Source organism: Semicossyphus pulcher, unplaced genomic scaffold (assembly GCF_022749685.1).
Source record: "Semicossyphus pulcher isolate SPU_LCO1_2020_fin unplaced genomic scaffold, fSemPul1.0.p SCAF_16, whole genome shotgun sequence".
In the NCBI taxonomy this organism is placed as follows: Eukaryota; Metazoa; Chordata; class Actinopteri; order Labriformes; family Labridae; genus Semicossyphus; species Semicossyphus pulcher.
This window is the reverse complement of record NW_027211670.1, coordinates 26,947,501-26,966,485: the sequence shown is the minus strand read 5'-3', so window position 1 is coordinate 26,966,485 and position 18,985 is coordinate 26,947,501. Positions and strand designations below refer to the sequence as shown.

The 18,985-nt window shown below is 42.5% G+C and overlaps 1 protein-coding gene across 10 annotated transcripts in view; it reads left to right on the top strand.

Annotated features, from left to right (window-relative positions):
* Positions 1 to 2,705: 2,705 nt before the first annotated feature.
* Positions 2,706 to 18,985, top strand: part of ebf3a (EBF transcription factor 3a) — a 59,285-nt gene continuing 43,005 nt past the window's right edge. For 9 of the 10 annotated variants that reach the window (XM_069663967.1, XM_069663965.1, XM_069663958.1 and 6 more), the window contains exons 1-6: positions 2,706 to 2,827; positions 8,565 to 8,721; positions 9,138 to 9,201; positions 9,288 to 9,343; positions 11,262 to 11,335; positions 13,373 to 13,441. In XM_069663967.1, the coding sequence (XP_069520068.1) occupies positions 2,706 to 2,827; positions 8,565 to 8,721; positions 9,138 to 9,201; positions 9,288 to 9,343; positions 11,262 to 11,335; positions 13,373 to 13,441 (542 nt within the window). The remainder of the gene's footprint in view (positions 2,828 to 8,564; positions 8,722 to 9,137; positions 9,202 to 9,287; positions 9,344 to 11,261; positions 11,336 to 13,372; positions 13,442 to 18,985) is intronic. The other variant, XM_069663964.1, reaches the window with a different exon arrangement.

The following is an 18,985-nucleotide window of genomic DNA, read 5'->3' as shown; positions in this document are numbered from 1 at the left end:
TCCTCCCGCTTCTCCCGCTCCTCTCCCTCCTCCCGCTCCCCCCCCCCCCCCCCCCCCCCCAGACAGCTCAGTTATTCGTCCTTTAAATGATCAGCTTTTTATTAGAGACAGAAACCAGCAGGAGAAAACCTGCAGACTTATTAATATGAGTGTATAATTATCAATGATATAATGTAGAATTATAAATAACCTTAATAATATTATAATGATGTCATCTATATTATAAATAATAACCTTTATATTTAAGCACTTGTCTGTTACTGTCATTGCTTCACGTCCATCCTGAGGAGACGTCGTGACTTTAGTTTGTTTTTAAGAATTAATATGAGGAGAATAAAAAACTCACCAGATCTTCTTCCAGAAGGAGACGCACCTCCTCCTCCTCTTCCTCCTCCTCCTCCTCCTCCTGTTTTCTCTTCTCCTTCATCATGTTTTACTTTCCTCTTCTCTTTACCGTATTTTTCTTCTCTTCATCTTTTTCTTCTGGGTTGAATTTTTTTGCAGGAAGACGGTGTGTTCTCCTTCTCTCCCCTACTTCCCCCTCCTCCTTCTCCTCCTCCTCCTCCTCCTCCTTGTTGATCCTTTTCTCTTTGTTTGAATTTTGTTGCTGGAAAGACATTATAGTTTCTCCTTTTCCTCTCTGAGTCGTCTCTGAAACATAAATCTTCTTCTTTCTCCTCCTCTCTTTAAACTGACTTCCTCTCCTCTCTTCTCCTCCTCTCCTCTCTCTTTTCCTTCCTCTCCTCGTTGTTTTTCATCTCCTCGGTCCAGACTCGGTCCACCCCTCCGAGCCTCGGAGGCCTTTCGCCCCCAGAAGACAGGAGCGCTGTTACTCTAAAAAGCCTGTCTCACTTCCTGTCTGTTGGTCAGAATCATTGGTGTGTGTCTGCAGGCTGATCGTGTTGTTTCAGTAATGAAGAAAGAAACAGATTGTACAGAACTGTAAAACATTAAACAGCCTGTTGGGCAGCAGTCGGACACATAAAGACCACCGGCTATTACAATCAGCTTCTACATGTGCAAATAGATCCAGACAGGAAGTGATGTAAAGTTTGTGAGCAGTTGTCAGTGTGAAAATGACCACCGTAAGCACGGGGTTCCTCAGGGCTCAGTACTCGGGCCGTTGATTTTTTTCATCTTTTATCTTTGACTTTGTATACATTTCTACGCCGATGATACACGACTGTTTCCTCACGACAAACCTGAAAATTCACTCTCAACATCAACAAAACAGAATTCATGACGTCCAGATGTGAGGGCTGTTGATCGGAGAGGAAACAGAAGCAGCCTGTAAAACTGTTTCCTGTTGCGTCAGGTGTTAAAGAGGAAGCAGGCGGAGAACGTGAGCATGTGTGACTTCTTCTTCTGTGGCGACCGAGGAATTCACTCCACCAGCTGTTTATCTTCATCAACCAGTGATTCACACAACAGGATGGAAACACACCGGAGCTTTTCAAATGTGGACTCTTCTGCAGTCTTTTATTCTGAAGGTGAACCCCTAACCGGCTTCCCACCAGCAGCACATGTACTGTACCTTTAAATACTGAAAGTTTATCAGCTCATGGGAGGTGAGAAAAACCAGCCAGTGAAACCAGTGCAGACTCTGTATTTAACTGGGGGGGGGGGGGGAGTGGGAGAGAGGGGGGCAGAGAGAGGGGGGGGCAGAGAGAGAGAGAGAGAGAGAGAGTGGGGGGGGGGTAGAGAGAGAGAGAGAGGGGGGGGAGCAGAGAGAGAGAGAGTGAGAGAGGGAGGGGAGAGTGGGAGGGGGGGCAGAGAGAGAGAGAGAGTTAATGACTGCACAAGGGCACTCTCTCTCTCTCTCTCTCTGGTTGGTCGGTTCGAGTGCCCGCCTTCTCCTCCTCCTCCCTCTCACTGTCTTCATCTCTCTCTCTCTTTCTTCCTCTCTCTCCTCATACACTCTCACTCTATCACCTCTCCTGTCCTTATATGGTCACGCCCCGCCCCCTGTGATGTCGTCAGCAGCTCAGAGGAAGACCCGTGGGGTTTTTGGGTTTTGGCGTCCAGTCCTGTGGGGCCGCAGGGCTGAGAGTTTCTCCTCCGCTCCTCATCCCTCCATCATCGGCCCACCTCTCCTCCTCTCTCCTCCTCTTCCTCCTCTCTTTGGGGAAAAGAAAAAAGACACTTTGCTCGCACTCGATTCGCCGTCCGGACCCGGCTCTGTTCTTCCCCTCGATTTCTCGTCCTCTAAGGATTTTATTTTTCTTTTCTCTTTTTTTCTCTCCTCCTCCTCCTTCCTTCCTTCACGCCAGGTTCCAACATGATGGCAAAGAATTTTTTAAAAATCCAAACATCCTAAAAATAAACTCCAAGAGAGGAAATCTTTTCCGTCATCCTTTCAGAGTAAAAGTTGAATTAAATCTTTAAAAGTTCTGCAGTTGAATAAAACTCCTGCTTCCTTTTTCTTCTCCTTCTTCATTCTCTCCTCCGTCCTCTCCTCCGTCCTCTCCTCCGTCCTCTCCTCCGTCCTCTCCTCCGTCCTCTCTTCCGTCCTCGCCAGCCAGTTTCGGAATTCGAGGTGTTTCCATGTTGGTGAAGAATTTGCAGATCGAGCCTGCGTCCGTCCTGTAGCGCTGCCTTTTTTCTGCTGGACTTTCTTCTACTGCTGATTTTTATTCTCGAGTTTTCCTCGTGTGGTTTTGTCGTCGTGCCCTAGCATCGGCAGTCGGAGCGTCGGGGCCCTGGAGATGTTCGGGATCCAGGACAACCTGCCCCGCGGGGCCACGGCCAGCATGAAGGAGGAACCGCTGGCTGTCCGCTCCTGGATGCACTCAGCCGGCGTGGTGGACGCCAACACGGCCGCCCAGAGGTAAACTCATTGCCGCCCCAGAGGGATTCTGGGAGCTGTAGTCCCCACGGACTAACAGCCGCTCAGTCGGCACGTTTAGATCTGGAGGAGCTGCTTTAAATTCATTTCTGATCGGCTCTCTGCAGCTCACAGAAACAACAGCTTCAGCTGTGTGAGGAGGTTTAATAAAAGACGACAAAATTATTGATTTTGTTGTGGAAAAAAGACTTTATGATTTCTCAGATAATTTCTAACATTAGTGATTTACTTACTTTACTTTACTCACAGTAGAAATAAAGAAAAACTGAAATGAAATTTTACAGGATGAGAAAAAGAAAAAGTGTTTCTGAGTTTAAAGACAAATGATTCTCTGATCAGGTCATTATCACGACTTTATCATCAGATAAAGATTATAGATAATAATAACAACGATATAATAATACGATAATAATATGTGTGTATATAATAAGTGTTTGTGGAGGTGAACACAGAACAGAGTGAGGTTAACAGGACAGAAAAGAGCTTATTATTAATGTTTCCTCCGTTTGATTGAGGCAGTCAGAAGCATCGATCCTCATCAGAGTTTTTCTGGGGCTGATGTCTCTGACAGGGAAGAAGAAGAGTCACAGTCTGACCCGAGGCCACCAGTATAAAGATGAATGAAGCTGCTGAACCTCAGCCGCTGACAAAAGCTCCTTTCAGGTTGACTCTCTGCTGAAAGTGTCTTCACTCAGACTAAAGCACATTTACTGATAATAGAGGTGATGATTTAAAGTGTGTGAAGGTCAAAGTGTGACATCAGGAGGGTTAACACAGTGAAATGAACATTGATAAGATGTTTGTGTGCATGTTAACATCACACTGAGCTGCCGATCAAACAGGATCATCTGTCACATCTTTTCATTCTGATAAAGCAGCGTTCTGTGAACACAGACGCTCAGAGCTCCTGCTTAAATTTCATTTATATCAACATTTAAATAAAGTCCAACTTTATTAAATCAAAGTGTTTTATTTAAAGGAAGTCCGTCGGTGCGTCAGAGCTGAAAAATCACATATTTTTTTACGTCTATGAAATATGAACAGTTTATAAAGAACATTTCCTTTAAGGCAGCAGTGGAACAGAAACACGGAAATGGTCCATTTAAATAAAGAAAAAAATTAAATTCTTGTTTCAGAGGTTTAAAATAAAGTCTCAAGTCTGGACACGCCAGGTCTGTGCAGCTGAAGCTTAATATATCATATAAATATTCTAACTTATATTTGTATATTTGTCTTTTTAATATGAACATTTTAACAACTTTAAGGTGAAGCATTAAAATAATAATAATTTACAGAGTTTATGACTAAAGACGTGCTGACAGTAAATCTGCTCCTATCAGGAAGGATAGGTCTTTTTTAACATGTACAAAGGTCATTATTTAGTTTTTTATTCATTATTAAGTTTATCTTTAAGTTCATTATTTAGTGTATTAATCAGTGAAGTTAATTATTGAATTTAAAATGGTCACTGCTTTGAGACAGAACACACGGAGGAGTCGATCCATCGGGTCTCTGTGAGCGTCACTGAATCACAGCTGCAGACGAAACTTGATGTTTATTTAAATATGTGAAACTTTCTTTATAAAAAATACAATAAAACATTTTTATATCAATGATCAAATTCAGATTATTTTAATGAACCATACATTTACGATGAATCAGAATTCTGCAGAAACATTATTTTTAGTTTTTTTAACCTGTAAAATTTTCATTATCACAATTATGATTATAATTTTGATTATAATTATTGTTATAATTATTACCGACATTTAAAACTCAAATCTGCAAAAAAAGTAGAAATCAGATTTTTAAAAAAACCTTAAGTTTGATTTAAAGTGTAAAACGTTTTTATCTCTTTAAGAAACACAGCTTCAATAAAAACAAAATAAAACTCACGACTTTAATAATCTGATGAATCTTCAGGTTCGTGTTTGTTGCAGATTATCTGCAAAGATTCAGAGAGGGAAACGGTTCCTAAAAATGTGTTCACAGTTTCTTTACCACACTGTGCCCGATGTGGTAAAGATTATCGGTCTAAATTATTGGTAAAGAATATAGTCATGGATTAGGTATAGATGTGGTATAGATTATAGTTATGGATTAGGTATAGATGTGGTATAGATCAGTGGTTCCCAACCTGGGGTCCGGACCCCCTTTAGGTGGCCACCAAAGATCGCTGGGGGTGTGCAAGGCTTTGTCTGCACTGAGGTTGTCAAGATTAGATTTGCACATGTTGAATAAAATCATTAAAAAAGCTTTTACCTGATAATCAAAAATCTGTTCAACTATTAAAATATATATATTCTACTCTGTAGGCCACAGCTCTGCAAACTGTCGGCTGATTGGTGTTTTTACCAATACAGATTTGGAAAGAATCACTTTATTGTTTTAATGTGTGTGCGGGCTGGGGGGGCTCGGCCTTTCTTAGATACAAGCAGGGGGGCTCCAAGGAAACAAGGCTGGGAACCACTGCTGTAGGTATAGATGTGGTATTGATTATAGTTATGGATTAGGTATAGATGTGGTATAGATTATAGTTATGGATTAGGTATAGATGTAGTATAGATCAGTGGTTCTCAACTGGTCTAGCCTCAGGACCCATTACCTCCTTAATGATGGATTGCGACCCAAATTTTTAAATTAAAATCTGTGCAGTTTGGAACGGAGGTGGAACGGGACATCACAGTAAGTCAACATCACAAAACACAACAGTATAATAGCAAGCCAAAAAGCCAAAAATCATTCAATTAACAGCCTTTTTCAACAGAAATAAAGAGAAAAAGTGCAACATAAATGCAACTACTGTAGGGCTCATCAAGTTTCAAGAATTTAAATGTAACTGTAGCAGGGATTACCCAATCAGTGGATACATGGAATGTGAATAAACTACTCCTGCAGATGTTCTTCAAAATAAAAGCGCAACAAAGACGTGGCCTCAACTTTTTTTCAAGCAAACATCGGCGACGTAGTGAAAACAGGTCCGTGGCCCACTTTTGGGTCCCGACCAACCAGTTAAGAGCCAGGGGTATAGGTTTCAGTTATGGATTAAGTATAGAAGTGGCATAGATGTGATAAAGATGTGGTATAGATTAAAGTTATGGATTAATTATACATATGATATAGATGAGACATAGATAATAATAATAATAATAATAATAATAATAATAATAGAAATAATAATAATAATAATAACTTTTATTTATATAGCAACTTTAAAAACAGAATGTTTACAAAGTGCTTTGAGACAAAACAAACGCAACTCAGGAAGATTACGGAATACAAAACAGATTTAAGGAACTTTCAACAATGAGGCCAAACAGAGAGTATTCAAAAGAATAAAACTGACAAAACAGGAACAGAGGCATTTCGAGCAATAAGCAATGCAAATTAAGAGAAAAATGAATAAAATGAATAAAGAGAAAGAAAAAGAAAAACAGTGAAAGACCATGAAACGTTATAAAAAAACGTTGTGGTGTAGATGTGGTGTAGATGTGGTGTAGATGCGGTGTAGTTGTGGTGTAGATGTGGTAAAGATGTGGTGTAGATGTGGTGTAGATGTGGTAAAGATGTGGTGTAGATGCGGTGTAGTTGCGGTATAGATGTGGTGTAGATGCGGTGTAGATGCGGTGTAGATGTGGTAAAGATGTGGTGTAGATGCGGTGTAGTTGCGGTATAGATGTGGTGTAGATGCGGTGTAGATGCGGTGTAGATGTGGTAAAGATGCGGTGTAGATGTGGTAAAGATGTGGTGTAGATGCGGTGTAGATGTGGTAAAGATGTGGTGTAGATGCGGTGTAGATGTGGTGTAGATGTGGTAAAGATGTGGTGTAGATGTGGTGTAGATGCGGTGTAGTTGTGGTGTAGATGTGGTAAAGATGTGGTGTAGATGCAGTGTAGTTGTGGTGTAGATGCGGTGTAGATGCGGTGTAGATGTGGTAAAGATGTGGTGTAGATGTGGTGTAGATGCGGTGTAGTTGTGGTGTAGATGTGGTAAAGATGTGGTGTAGATGCGGTGTAGATGCGGTGTAGATGCGGTGTAGATGCGGTAAAGATGTGGTGTAGATGCGGTGTAGATGCGGTGTAGATGTGGTGTAGATGTGGTGTAGATGTGGTGTAGATGTGGTAAAGATGTGGTGTAGATGCGGTGTAGATGTGGTGTAGATGCGGTGTAGATGCGGTGTAGTTGTGGTGTAGATGTGGTAAAGATGTGGTGTAGATGCGGTGTAGATGTGGTGTAGATGCGGTGTAGATGTGGTGTAGATGTGGTGTAGATGTGGTGTAGATGTGGTAAAGATGTGGTGTAGATGCGGTGTAGTTGTGGTGTAGATGTGGTAAAGATGTGGTGTAGATGCGGTGTAGATGCGGTGTAGATGTGGTGTAGATGCGGTGTAGATGCGGTGTAGTTGTGGTGTAGATGTGGTAAAGATGTGGTGTAGATGCGGTGTAGATGCGGTGTAGATGTGGTGTAGATGCGGTGTAGATGTGGTGTAGATGCGGTGTAGATGCGGTGTAGATGTGGTGTAGATGCGGTGTAGATGTGGTGTAGATGTGGTGTAGATGCGGTGTAGATGTGGTGTAGATGTGGTGTAGATGCGGTGTAGATGCGGTGTAGTTGTGGTGTAGATGCGGTGTAGATGTGGTGTAGATGCGGTGTAGATGTGGTGTAGATGCGGTGTAGATGCGGTGTAGATGTGGTGTAGATGCGGTGTAGATGTGGTGTAGATGTGGTGTAGATGTGGTGTAGATGTGGTGTAGATGTGGTATGGATTATCGGTGTGGATTTGAAGAAGCAGATTTTAAATGGTCTTTCGGGTTGAAGTCATGCAAATAGAAAAATTTCCTCCTTTATTATCATCAATTAACATGTTTAACATTAGACTGAAAAAAAAAATGTGTCTTACTTTATTTTTATAATTTAATACATTTAATGTCCTGAACGTGTGTTTCTGTGTCGTCCTCGAGCATGTCTCTCTCTCTGATTGTCTTTTTAGTGCAAATACACAAATATTACACACGTTACATTTCTGGTTTTATAATGAGGCCGATGTTTGCAGTCGGGGTCAAAGCTGCAGTTTGACTTCTTCACATTAATATTTATGGAGCTCCACAGGAACACATGAACAGTGAATTTAAAGTTAATATTCCCTGAAGTTTTCTCATGTTGTTGTTAACATGATTCATTCATGTGGAGGTTAAAGCCTGCAGCTTGGTGTCACGTCTCACTGAACATTCACATTAATGAATATTTATCTGATAAATCTTCACTGAATTTTACCTTCATTAACATGACAAGGTGTTTGTCTGAATCTGAACTCTGATTTATTCTACATGAAGATTTCTTTCATCCTTCAGGTTTTATTTAGTCTCTTTTGTATAATTTAAGCACGTTAGATGTGTCTCACCAGGGACGGGCGGGTGGGTGGGGTCACATGATACCCCCACCTGAAAACATATGAGCCACCATAAAACTCAAATTTATGTTTCTCTTTGAGATTAGTTTTAGTCTCAATACAGTAAAAACATCAGGTGTGTCTTTGTGTTGACTTTACCTGCAAATGTTTGTTTCAATTAAACATTTCAATCTGAATGTGTTCTGTAAGTTATACTCAGTGAAGTCTGCAAACTGTTATTGATGATTAAATACTTTCATCTCAGTTTGAGCTCAAAAGTGCTGAAAATGAAGTTATTTATTTCTGTCTGTCTGCCTGTCCGTCTCTCAGTGGGGTGGGATTAGCCCGAGCTCACTTTGAGAAGCAGCCTCCGTCCAATCTGAGGAAGTCGAACTTCTTCCACTTCGTGTTGGCGCTGTACGACCGGCAGGGTCAGCCGGTGGAGATCGAACGCACCACCTACGTCGACTTTGTGGAGAAGGAGAAGGTGAGAAACTGGAAGGAACCTGGGACACAAAACAAGCACACCTCATGGTCCGGTCCAAAACAAAAGTTCAGAAAACAAACACATAACATACACAAAGACGCTGAGAATAGAAATCAAACACACCCATCTCACCCCGCACATGTTTGAACTTGTGTCTTCAGTTGCTGAAGAAGAGGGAAACAGGGAGGAGCTCACAGGAGGTGGAAACCAAATGCACCCCCACATGCTAAAGTTCAAAGCGTCATGACATTTTAAATCTAATCACCCCCCAGCAGGAGCTGACTTCAGAATCAAACCCCTCCAGATTTCACACAGGTCACACTTTTAGAAAAGTCGATCTCAAAGAGTACATCAGGTGTAGAAACCAAACGCACCTTTCAGGGTGGGCTAGTCTGACTGGTCTTGTGTGTTTTTAGGAGCCGAGCGGAGAGAAAACCAACAACGGGATTCACTACAAGCTGCAGCTGCTGTACAGCAACGGTGACGACACGCCTGACGATGTCAACAATCAACATGACAGGAAACTTTAACATAATGAAACGATCAAGTGTTTGTTTGTGTTTCAGGAGTGAGAACGGAGCAGGACCTGTACGTCCGGCTGATCGACTCCATGACCAAACAGGTACCATCACTGATCTCATCACTGATCACTGGTTGTTGCTTATTGATTATGAGATGAAATGATGTTTGGCTATCAGAAACTTGATCGATCAGTAGTCTGATCAAATTGATCAACATTAATAACAGGATAATTTATTACATGATCATGATCTATAGTTCTATTTGTATATGTGCGTCCCATTGCTAAAAGCAGACAGAGATATTTCAAAATAAGAGCGTGTTGTTCCTGCTGCAGTCTGAGCTGTCAGCATTTCAGGCAGGTGATTTTCTGACAGTTTGTGGGTTGTCTCCTCCAACAGACCATCCGTCCTCCTCCTCCTCCTCCTCCTCCTCTTCCTTCTCCTCCTCCTCCTCCTCCTCCTCCTCTGTTTCCACCTTCATGCTGATATATTTCCTGGATGTGTGTCTATATTCTCTAATATCCGTGTACTGGACTCAGTGATCAGCCTGAGCAGCAGCAGCAGCTCTGTGGACCACGGTCCGACTCTTCACACAGTGTTGACTTTATGATCAGAGAGTAAAAATCGAACGACCCTACAAAGCTCTGTTTCCACTTGTTGAAAACGTTGTTCTGACTTCAACAGTTCTTTAAACTGTAATTAGTGAAAGTGTCATAAAGAAAGTTAAACAGTCCAGCTCTCAGTATTACAGGTCAATGTTTAACCAGGTTACACTGAGCGTTGTGTCTGTGGCACGCCCTTCACTTGTTTCTTATATTGATCTTGTTTATCACGTCGCAGTGTGAGCCGCAGTCAGACAGACAGTGACGAACATCAGAGTGAATCTGCTGCTTTGAATGAAACAAAGCTCATGAACCTGAGAGAACCTGAGAGGCTGAAGCCCCACCATCTGTTAGACCCACAGCAGCTCCTCATCAGCTCCTCATCAGCTCCTCATCATCTCCTCATCATCTCCTCATCAGCTCCTCACCATCTCTTCATCATCTCCTCAACAGCTTCTTCGTCTCATTGTTGTCTCGTTGGTGTCTCGTCATCTCTTGTTTGTCTCATCACCGTCTCTTCTTCGTCTCTTTGTTGTCTCCTATCCATCTCTTGTTTGTCTCCTCGTTGTTCGTAACTTTGTCTCCTCTGCGTCTCCTCTGCGTCTCCTCTGCGTCTCCTCCTCGTCCTCGTCCTCGAGTCATGTTGGTTCAGATGAAGAGAGAGATTCATTTTGTGTTTGGTCCAAGAGAAAGTGAAGTCTCCTGCTCTGCCTCCTGCTTTTTAGAGTAGGAACTCTTGATATGTTCAAGATTTGTCTAGCACACCCTTCAGGACAAGCTGTGCAGACTGTCTGTAATGCACACAGTGGCCTGTAGGGGGGGCGCTCACAGAGCTGCAGGTTTAAACTCTCAGTCCAGTTAGCTCTCTGTCTGTAGTTCACACTAATAGAAAGCAGCAGCAGCAGGTGGAGCGTTTAAATCTAACGAGTCATTCAGTTAGTGAGCAGTTAACGAGCGTGCCCGTCAGGCGTCACGTGATCGTCAGGCGTCACGTGATCGTCAGGCGTCATGTGATCGTCAGGCATCACGTGATCGTCAGGCGTCATGTGATCGTCTCTGTGAGAAAGATTTCATTATTTGGTTCCAGATGTTTCACATGAACGTCTGCAGGCTGTTCAGAGATCAAATGTTTGCCCTCATTCTGCTTATCACACTCAGCTAACCGCTAACAATGCTGACAATGCTAACAATGCTTACAATGCTAATAATGCTAATAATGCTTATTATGCTTATTATGCTAATAATGTTTATAATGCTAATAAACGTTCAGAATTAATGTAATGAATCAGGCTGTGATTGAGAAATCTGCTACAGAACGCTTCTTATGAGGGTCCACAGCTGGATCCAACATGTCCCCACACAACCTGCTACATCATACCTGTGTGTGTGTGTGTGTGTGTGTGTGTGTGTGTTTCAGGCAATCATCTATGAAGGTCAGGACAAGAATCCAGAGATGTGCCGAGTCCTGCTCACACACGAGATCATGTGCAGGTAAGAACATCTGCCTGTAAAGCTGCAGGTTCTGGTCCTGGACTGTACCTGGCCTCCACAGATCAAACATGTAGGACCAGGTCAGAATCCCACCTGAACTTCTCACTCAGCAACTCATTATTTAAGAATAGGACATACAGACCTGGTCAGGAAACACCTGGGGACAAAATGTATAAAACCAGGTGACTCAGGTCTATTTAGACCAGGTGTGACTGTACTTATATCACACAAAAACCTGGTCCAAACACACCTGATGACCTCAAAAGACTGTCAGACCTTGTCCACAGAGTCTGGAGAACAGCTCACCTGGTCCAGGTCCTCATCACAGTGTGACTGTCCTTAGACAAGGTCGACCCTACCTGACCCTACCTTATTTTCCAAATAAACTCTGTACATTGTCACACCTGGTCTGAACGTACCAAGGACGAGTACCAGGTGTATCCGTCCCTGCTTCGATAATCAAAAGTCCAGTCACACCTGGTCTTAAAAGACTCAAAGACCACATGGTGTCTTAATAGACCTGAGGACAATCACACCTGATGGTGACTATAGAAAAGTTACACCTGGTCTTTACAGACTCGAGGACTTTCACATCTCATGCTGATAGACTTGAAGACAGTCAGGTGTCACCCTACTCAACTGCTTACCTTTAGACCATACTGCATGTGCTGTAGAACCCGTACTATGTGCTGCATTACCTTCACTATGTAGCACCTGTGCTATGTAATGTGGTACCTGTGCTATGTACTGTAGCACCTGTGCTATGTAATGTGGTACCTGTGCTATGTGATGTGGTACCTGTGCTATGTAATGTAGCACCTGTGCTATGTAATGTGGTACCTGTGCTATGTACTGTAGCACCTGTGCTATGTACTGTGGCACCTGTGCTATGTAATGTAGCACCTGTGCTATGTACTGTGGCACCTGTGCTATGTAATGTAGCACCTGTGCTATGTACTGTGGCACCTGTGCTATGTAATGTAGCACCTGTGCTATGTACTGTGGCACCTGTGCTATGTAATGTGGTACCTGTGCTATGTAATGTAGCACCTGTGCTATGTACTGTGGCACCTGTGCTATGTAATGTGGTACCTGTGCTATGTAATGTAGCACCTGTGCTATGTACTGTAGCACTTGTGCTATGTAATGTGGTACCTGTGCTATGTACTGTAGCACCTGTGCTATGTAATGTGGTACCTGTGCTATGTACTGTAGCACTTGTGCTATGTAATGTGGTACCTGTGCTATGTACTGTAGCACTTGTGCTATGTAATGTGGTACCTGTGCTATGTACTGTAGCACCTGTGCTATGTAATGTGGTACCTGTGCTATGTACTGTAGCCTGTGCTATGTAATGTGGTACCTGTGCTATGTACTGTAGCACCTGTGCTATGTACTGTAGCACCTGTGCTATGTAATGTGGTACCTGTGCTATGTAATGTAGCACCTGTGCTATGTAATGTAGCACCTGTGCTATGTAATGTGGTACCTGTGCTATGTAATGTGGTGCTATGTAATGTGGTACCTGTGCTATGTACTGTAGTACCTGTGCTACGTACTGTAGCACCTGTACTATGTAATGTGGTACCTGTGCTATGTACTGTAGCACCTGTGCTATGTAATGTGGTACCTGTGCTATGTACTGTAGCCTGTGCTATGTAATGTGGTACCTGTGCTATGTACTGTAGCACCTGTGCTATGTACTGTAGCACCTGTGCTATGTAATGTAGCACCTGTGCTATGTAATGTAGCACCTGTGCTATGTAATGTAGCACCTGTGCTATGTAATGTGGTACCTGTGCTATGTACTGTAGTACCTGTGCTACGTACTGTAGCACCTGTACTATGTAATGTGGTACCTGTGCTATGTACTGTAGCACCTGTGCTATGTAATGTGGTACCTGTGCTATGTAATGTGGCACCTGTATGATGTTTCACCTGCAGTGTTTTCAGTGTTTTTATTTTTCTGAGCAGAGAAATCAAAACTAAACATTTGACAGGTGTGTTTTTATTATTCTGTCTTTGTCTCTGTGTCAGTCGCTGCTGTGATAAGAAGAGCTGCGGAAACAGAAACGAGACGCCGTCAGACCCTGTCATCATCGACAGGTAACACACACACACACACACACACACACACACACACACAGATTATCATGCAGTGTGTGTTCTCTCCTGAATGTATTTCATGCTCTCTCAGACACATTATTTTAATAGCAACACATTTCTCCTGCACAGCCTGTATGTGCACGCGCGTGTGTGTGTTGTGTATAGATGTGTGTGTTTATAATTGAACATGTCATTGTGTGTGATACTGTCATCACTACATGACAGAGACAGAGTGAGTCTGCAGCAGCAGGATGATCTGTAAACAATAATCATCACACACAAACACACACACACACACACACACACACATACACACACATACATTAATGTATTTGAATAACATCACATCATGATATTTAAACATCAAACGGCATCCTGGGAAATGTTGTTCGTTAAAGGTAACTTCAGTGTTTATATTATGTATTTGAAGAGTTGTTTTTCTTACATGATGAACAAATCAGGTGGACTTATTGTCAGAAACACCTTTTTCCCAGGTGTTCTGACAGCACATGGTGCAGGTGTGTCCAAACACATGGAGATCACATCAGGCTGGTTTAAGTCATCAGTTAGGTTGTGATGTCACTGAGAGGTTGTCTGACTGAGCAGAGTGGCTCTTTGTACAGCTCAGACGGGTTCTGGTTACACTCTTCTCTTTCCCCCTCCTCCTGCCCCTCTCCTCCTCCTCCTCTTGTCTCTTATTTTCCTCCCCCTCCTCCCTGCTGCGTCCCCCCTCCCTCGCTCCTTCCCTCTGTCCCATGAGGAATCATACGCTCTCCTCCCCTCTTTTCACCTCACCCTCCTTCTCCTCCCCTCCTGTCTTCCTCCCCCTGAGTATTAATCTCATTCCTACCTCCCCCTCTTCTCTGAGGCTGTGGGGGAGGAGGGAGGAGTTAAAGCAAGGAGGATGGATGGAGGTATAGATGGATGGATGGATGAATGGATGATGGATGGATGAGGTATAGATGGATGGATGGATGAATGGATGATGGATGGATGAGGTATAGATGGATGGATGGATGAATGGATGGATGGAGGTATAGATGGATGGATGGATGGATGGATGGATGGATGGATGGATGATGGATGGATGAGGTATAGATGGATGGATGGATGAGGTATAGATGGATGGATGGATGGATGGATGGATGGATGGATGGATGGATGGATGAGGTATAGATGGATGGATGGATGGATGGATGGATGAGGTATAGATGGATGGATGGATGGATGGATGGATGGATGAGGTATAGATGGATGGATGGATGGATGGATGGATGATGTATAAATGGATGGATGGATGGATGATGGATGGATGGATGATGGATGGATGATGGATGATGGATGATGGATGGATGGATGGATGGATGGATGGATGGATGGATGGATGATGGATGGATGGATGGATGGATGGATGGATAGATGGATGGATGGATGATGGATGGATGGATGGATGGATGGATGATGGATGGATGAGGTATAGATGGATGGATGGATGGATGGAGGTATAGATGGATGGATGGATGGATGGATGGATGATGGATGGATGAGGTATAGATGGATGGATGGATGAGGTATAGATGGATGGATGGATGGATGGATGGATGGATGGATGAGGTATAGATGGATGGATCGATGGATGGATGGATGGATGAGGTATAGATGGATGGATGGATGGATGGATGGAAGGATGATGTATAAATGGATGGATGGATGGATGATGGATGGATGGATGATGGATGGATGGATGATGGATGGATGATGGATGATGGATGATGGATGGATGGATGGATGGATGGATGATGGATGGATGGATGGATGGATGGATGGATGGATGGATGGTGGATGGATGGATGATGGATGGATGGATGGATGGATGGATGATGGATGGATGGATGGATGGATGATGGATGGATGGATGGATGGATGGATGGATGATGGATGGATGGATGGATGGTGGATGGATGGATGATGGATGGATGGATGGATGGATGGATGGATGGATGATGGATGGATGGATGGATGGATGGATGATGGATGGATGGATGGATGGATGGACTCTCTCCTCCCCGCCTGTTGAAATGCATGATGGGAAGGTCTCTTGTGTTTTCAGCAGCGTCCAGTGAACAGGAAACATGTCAGGGTCAGACCGCTGGTGAGAGCGCACACACTGTAACACACACACACACACACACACACACACTGTAACACACTCACACACACACACACACACACACACACACACACTGTCACACACACACACTCACTCACACTGTCACACACACACACACACACACACTCACTCACACTGTCACACACACACAACAGAAGATCAAAGATCAGGTGTGCGTTCTCACATGTTCGAAACAGACGCGTGAAGAACCTTCAGCGTTCAGGACAAACCCTCGTCGAGTTTATTGAGCAGCTCTGCTCCAGCAGTGAAAGTGAAAGCTGAAGAACACACACCTCTAACGCTGTTAAAGAATACGATCACATGATGGCTCTTAAACGTCACGCTGTTTTCATCTCCTGTCTTCTGTTAGATTGTTTTCACTCTTCTGTTTCTCTGTGTGAACAAACTGGAGCCTTTGATTCATTAAATGAGGTGGACAACCCCCCCGACTGTGAGAACGTGCTAATACGATGATCTTCAGTCTTTGGTCTGTCGTCTGCTCGTAGCTGATGATGATGAAGATGATGAAGATGATGAAGATGGTGGACCTGCTCTCATCTTTTCTCACTCTGAATACCTGATGTGAGAACTTTTGGGGGGGTTCACTCTCCTGTCTGTGAGGGTCTCTGGTGAGTGCAGTGTGGGATTATGGGAGGACGGTGTGCTGTCAATCATTTAGCAGCGTAGGTGTGATTTCCCTTCATGCTGCAGGTGGGTTTTGGATGGAATCTCATTACTGGCCGCGTTTCAGGGTGACTGACAGCAGAATAATGTTCGGGGCCCCCAGAGGCCCCTGGCCGGCTAAATGTTAAATGTATGAATGCATGGGAGTCAATGGAGAGATGAAGTGTAGCTGAATATTTCTGTCTTCCTGGGAAACAGTCACAGAATGAGGAGTGTGACCCTGAACGCACCATCTGCTGTTACTTCACTGCTCACACAAAGCACAACACGATGAACACAACAAACGTAACAAACACGATGAACACAACAAACGTAACAAACACAATGAACGCAACAAACGCAACAAACGTAACAAACACAATGAACACAACAAACGTAACAAACACAATGAACACAACAAACGTAACAAACACGATGAACACAACAAACGTAACAAACACAATGAACGCAACAAATGTAACAAACACAATGAACGCAACAAACGTAACAAACACAATGAACGCAACAAATGTAACAAACACAATGAACGCAACAAACGTAACAAACACAATGAACGCAACAAACGTAACAAACACAATGAAAGCAACAAACGTAACAAACACAATGAACGCAACAAACGTAACAAACACAATGAAAGCAACAAACGTAACAAACACAATGAACGCAACAAACGTAACAAACACAATGAACGCAACAAATGTAACAAACACAATGAACGCAACAAACGTAACAAACACAATGAACGCAACAAACGTAACAAACACAATGAACGCAACAAACGTAACAAACACAATGAACGCAACAAACGTAACAAACACAATGAACACAACAAACGTAACAAACACAATGAACACAACAAACGTAACAAACACAATGAACGCAACAAACGTAACAAACACAATGAAAGCAACAAACGTAACAAACACAATGAACGCAACAAACGTAACAAACACAATGAACACAACAAACGTAACAAACACGATGAACACAACAAACGTAACAAACACAATGAACGCAACAAATGTAACAAACACAATGAACGCAACAAACGTAACAAACACAATGAACGCAACAAACGTAACAAACACAATGAACGCAACAAACGTAACAAACACAATGAACGCAACAAACGTAACAAACACAATGAACACAACAAACGTAACAAACACAATGAACACAACAAACGTAACAAACACAATGAACGCAACAAACGTAACAAACACAATGAACGCAACAAACGTAACAAACACAATGAACACAACAAACGTAACAAACACAACAAACACAATGAACACAACAAACGTAACAAACACAATGAACGCAACAAACGTAACAAACACAATGAACACAACAAACGTAACAAACACAATGAACGCAACAAATGTAACAAACACAATGAACGCAACAAACGTAACAAACACAATGAACGCAACAAACGTAACAAACACAATGAAAGCAACAAACGTAACAAACACAATGAACACAACAAACGTAACAAACACAATGAACACAACAAACGTAACAAACACAATGAACGTAACAAACACAATGAACGCAACAAACGTAACAAACACAATGAACACAACAAACGTAACAAACACAATGAAAGCAACAAACGTAACAAACACAATGAACGCAACAAACGTAACAAACACAATGAACGCAACAAACGTAACAAACACAATGAACGCAACAAACGTAACAAACACAATGAACGCAACAAACGTAACAAACACAATGAACGCAACAAACGTAACAAACACAATGAACGCAACAAACGTAACAAACACAATGAAAGCAACAAACGTAACAAACACAATGAACGCAACAAACGTAACAAACACGATGAACACAACAAACGTAACAAACACGATGAACGCAACAAACGTAACAAACACAATGAACGCAACAAATGTAACAAACACAATGAACGCAACAAACGTAACAAACACAATGAACGCAACAAACGTAACAAACACAATGAACGCAACAAACGTAACAAACACAATGAACGCAACAAACGTAACAAACACAATGAACGCAACAAACGTAACAAACACAATGAACGCAACAAACGTAACAAACACAATGAACACAACAAACGTAACAAACACAACAAACACAATGAACACAACAAACGTAACAAACACAATGAACGCAACAAACGTAACAAACACAATGAACACAACAAACGTAACAAACACAATGAACGCAACAAATGTAACAAACACAATGAACGCAACAAACGTAACAAACACAATGAACGCAACAAACGTAACAAACACAATGAAAGCAACAAACGTAACAAACACAATGAACACAACAAACGTAACAAACACAATGAACACAACAAACGTAACAAACACAATGAACGTAACAAACACAATGAACGCAACAAACGTAACAAACACAATGAACACAACAAACGTAACAAACACAATGAAAGCAACAAACGTAACAAACACAATGAACGCAACAAACGTAACAAACACAATGAACGCAACAAACGTAACAAACACAATGAACACAACAAACGTAACAAACACAATGAACGCAACAAACGTAACAAACGTAACAAACACAATGAACACAACAAACGTAACAAACACAATGAACGCAACAAACGTAACAAACACAATGAACACAACAAACGTAACAAACATAATAAATGCAACGAACACGATGAACAC